This window comes from Nannospalax galili, unplaced genomic scaffold, assembly GCF_000622305.1.
Source record: "Nannospalax galili isolate Female #2095 unplaced genomic scaffold, S.galili_v1.0 scaffold881, whole genome shotgun sequence".
Lineage (NCBI taxonomy): Eukaryota > Metazoa > Chordata > Mammalia > Rodentia > Spalacidae > Nannospalax > Nannospalax galili.
The window spans coordinates 829,715-832,286 of NW_008344709.1; the positions used below are offsets into that span (position 1 = coordinate 829,715).

Genomic DNA, 2,572 nt, shown 5'->3' on the forward strand with positions numbered 1-2,572 from the left:
CCAGTAGTCTGCATGTTTTTCTTGAGCCTAAAACATCCCTCTGACACATGATTTGACACTTCGTACTGAAAATATTTTATCCCCTATCCAAATGCTTGAATTCAAGAATAGATTAAACTTGCTTCAAGCCTTTCTGGGTCGTCAATGGAATCTAAGAATGAGACTGCAAAGACAGCTCAGTGACTTGCTTCCTATGTAAGTAGGACAAGTTGAGCTCCATTCCCAGAAGCCTTTTAAAAATGGTGTGCTGCACCATGGTTATAAACTCAGTTCTGGGGAGGTGGACACTGACAGATTCCTGAGGCTTGCTGGCCAGCCATCCAAGCCTAATCAACAAGCTCTAAACTGGTTAGAAACCCTCCCTCAAGATGAACAGCTCCTAGGGAAAGGTAACTGAGGTCAATTTCTGGCCTCTACATGTATGTACATGTGTGTGCAGTGTACTTTGGTCCACATACACCTATGGACTCACACCAGCACAAAAGTATATATATACAAAAATAAAATAAATAAAAAGACAATGTTATCACATTTATGTTATGATAAACTACAGAAAAAGAAAAACCTCAAGGATAGCATTTTAAAATATTTCTTTAGAAACCTAAGGATGATATTAGCTATCGTACAGATTATTGAACAATTAGTGAAATTTATGCACAATATATTTAAATGAATATCAAAAATGCTAAATGAAACAGTTGCATGATTAATGAATAAGGACTATGTTACACATATATTGCTTTTTTATGTGTATGAGTGTATTGCCTGCATGTGTCTAAGTGTACCTGTGTCATGCAGTGTCTGCGGAGTTCAGAAGAAGGTGTTGGATCTCCTGGAACTGAGGTTATGGATAATTGGTAGCCAACATATGGGTGCTGGCAATTGAACCCAGGTTCTCGTTAATAGCAGTCAGTGCTCTTAACTACTGAGTCATCTCTCCAGCCCCTCCTATATTGCTTCTTATACACCTGATTTTAGGGGAAAATGAAAATTCTTAGTTATCATGGAAGTACTCTCCAGTACTGAAGATGTAGCAGTGACCCTAAAGAATAAAGTGCAGGGTACAAACTGGCAGAACAAACTTTGCTAGGCTAGTCATACTGCAGAGGACCCAGGTTTGGTTTCCAGCACCCACATGGCAGCTAACAACCATCTGTAATCCCAGTTATAGGGGATTCTATGACATCTTTTGACCTCTGTGGGTATTGCATGAGTGCACTTATATACACATTGGCAAGACACTCATAAACATAAAAATAAATAAATAAAATAATGAATAAATAAATTAATTCATACTATGGAATACTATAGATTGAGAGCTAATAAAATGTTTTTTCACAAGAATACTCTTTTTCCTAGCAATTTTTTCAAGGCAATATTAACATCCTTATTCCTCAGGCTATAGATAAGTGGATTGAGCATGGGCACAACAATAGTATAAAACACAGAAGATACTTTCCCCTCATCCATGGAGCTGAAAGATGATGGATTCAGGTACATAAATGCAGCAGAACCGAAGAAGACAGCAACAGCTGATATGTGTGAGCTGCAGGTGCTGAAGGCTTTGGCCCTGCCCTCAGTGGATTTGATGCGGAGGATGCTAGCAATAATGAGTATGTAAGAGCTAAATATACTCAGAGTTGGCGCAATGATATTAATTCCACTAAAGATTAGAATCATCATCTTATTGACAAAAATACTAGAACAGGAGAGTTTTAGCATAGAAAGAAGGTCACAGAAATAGTGATTGATCACGTCAAGTCTGCAGAAATGAACCCTAAACATACATCCTACATGAGCTGATGCACAGACTACTCCTATAATATACACCCCTAAAATAAGAGAAAAACAGGCCTGGTGAGACATGATTATACTATAAAGCAAGGGACTGCAGATGGCCACGTAGCGATCATAGGCCATTGCCGCCAGCATGTAACATTCTGAGATAGCAAAAAGGAGAAAGCAGTAAAGCTGAGTCATGCACTCAGGATATGACGTCACATTCTTCTCCATCACGAAGTTCCCCAGCATTTTAGGAATAAGGACAGTGGACTGGCAGAGGTCAGTGAAGGACAGACTGCTGAGAAGGAAGTACATGGGGGTGTGCAGGTGGGAGCTGAGCAGGATCAGGATGATCATGCCCAGGTTCCCCAGCACTGTGAGCATGTAGATCCCGAGGAAGAGCAGGAAGAGGGGCAGCTGCAGCTCTGGTTTGTCTGTCAACCCAGCGAGGACGAACTCAGTCACTGTAGAAAGATTTCCTTCTTTCATGTTCTCTGCTCGGAGTCTGAAAGAGGAAGAGAAAATCAGTCTTTTGAGAGAAGTGATTGCTCGCCTCTTTTAGGAAGAAGGTGCCCCCTTAATTTCTACATGATCACTTCACTCTTTGTCCATTTCTTTCTGTAGAATGTGTCTCATTTTAATATGTAGTGAGCTTTATTTTTTAAATTAATGATATGTTATTTAAAACCTTTTACATATGTCTTTAGTATTGAAAACTTTAATAGTTTCTATTTACTATTTGGAATATGCCAATCATTTAAATTTAAAAATTTTAAGTTGAGATTTGTAA

General features: G+C 39.0%; 1 protein-coding gene across 1 annotated transcript; it reads right to left on the bottom strand.

The window, feature by feature from the left end:
• Positions 1–1,335: 1,335 nt before the first annotated feature.
• On the bottom strand, positions 1,336–2,271 carry LOC103740369 (olfactory receptor 8G5-like). The gene has a single exon (XM_008840949.1). The coding sequence runs from the start codon at positions 2,269–2,271 to the stop codon at positions 1,336–1,338; it is 936 nt and encodes a 311-aa protein (XP_008839171.1).
• Positions 2,272–2,572: the final 301 nt, after the last annotated feature.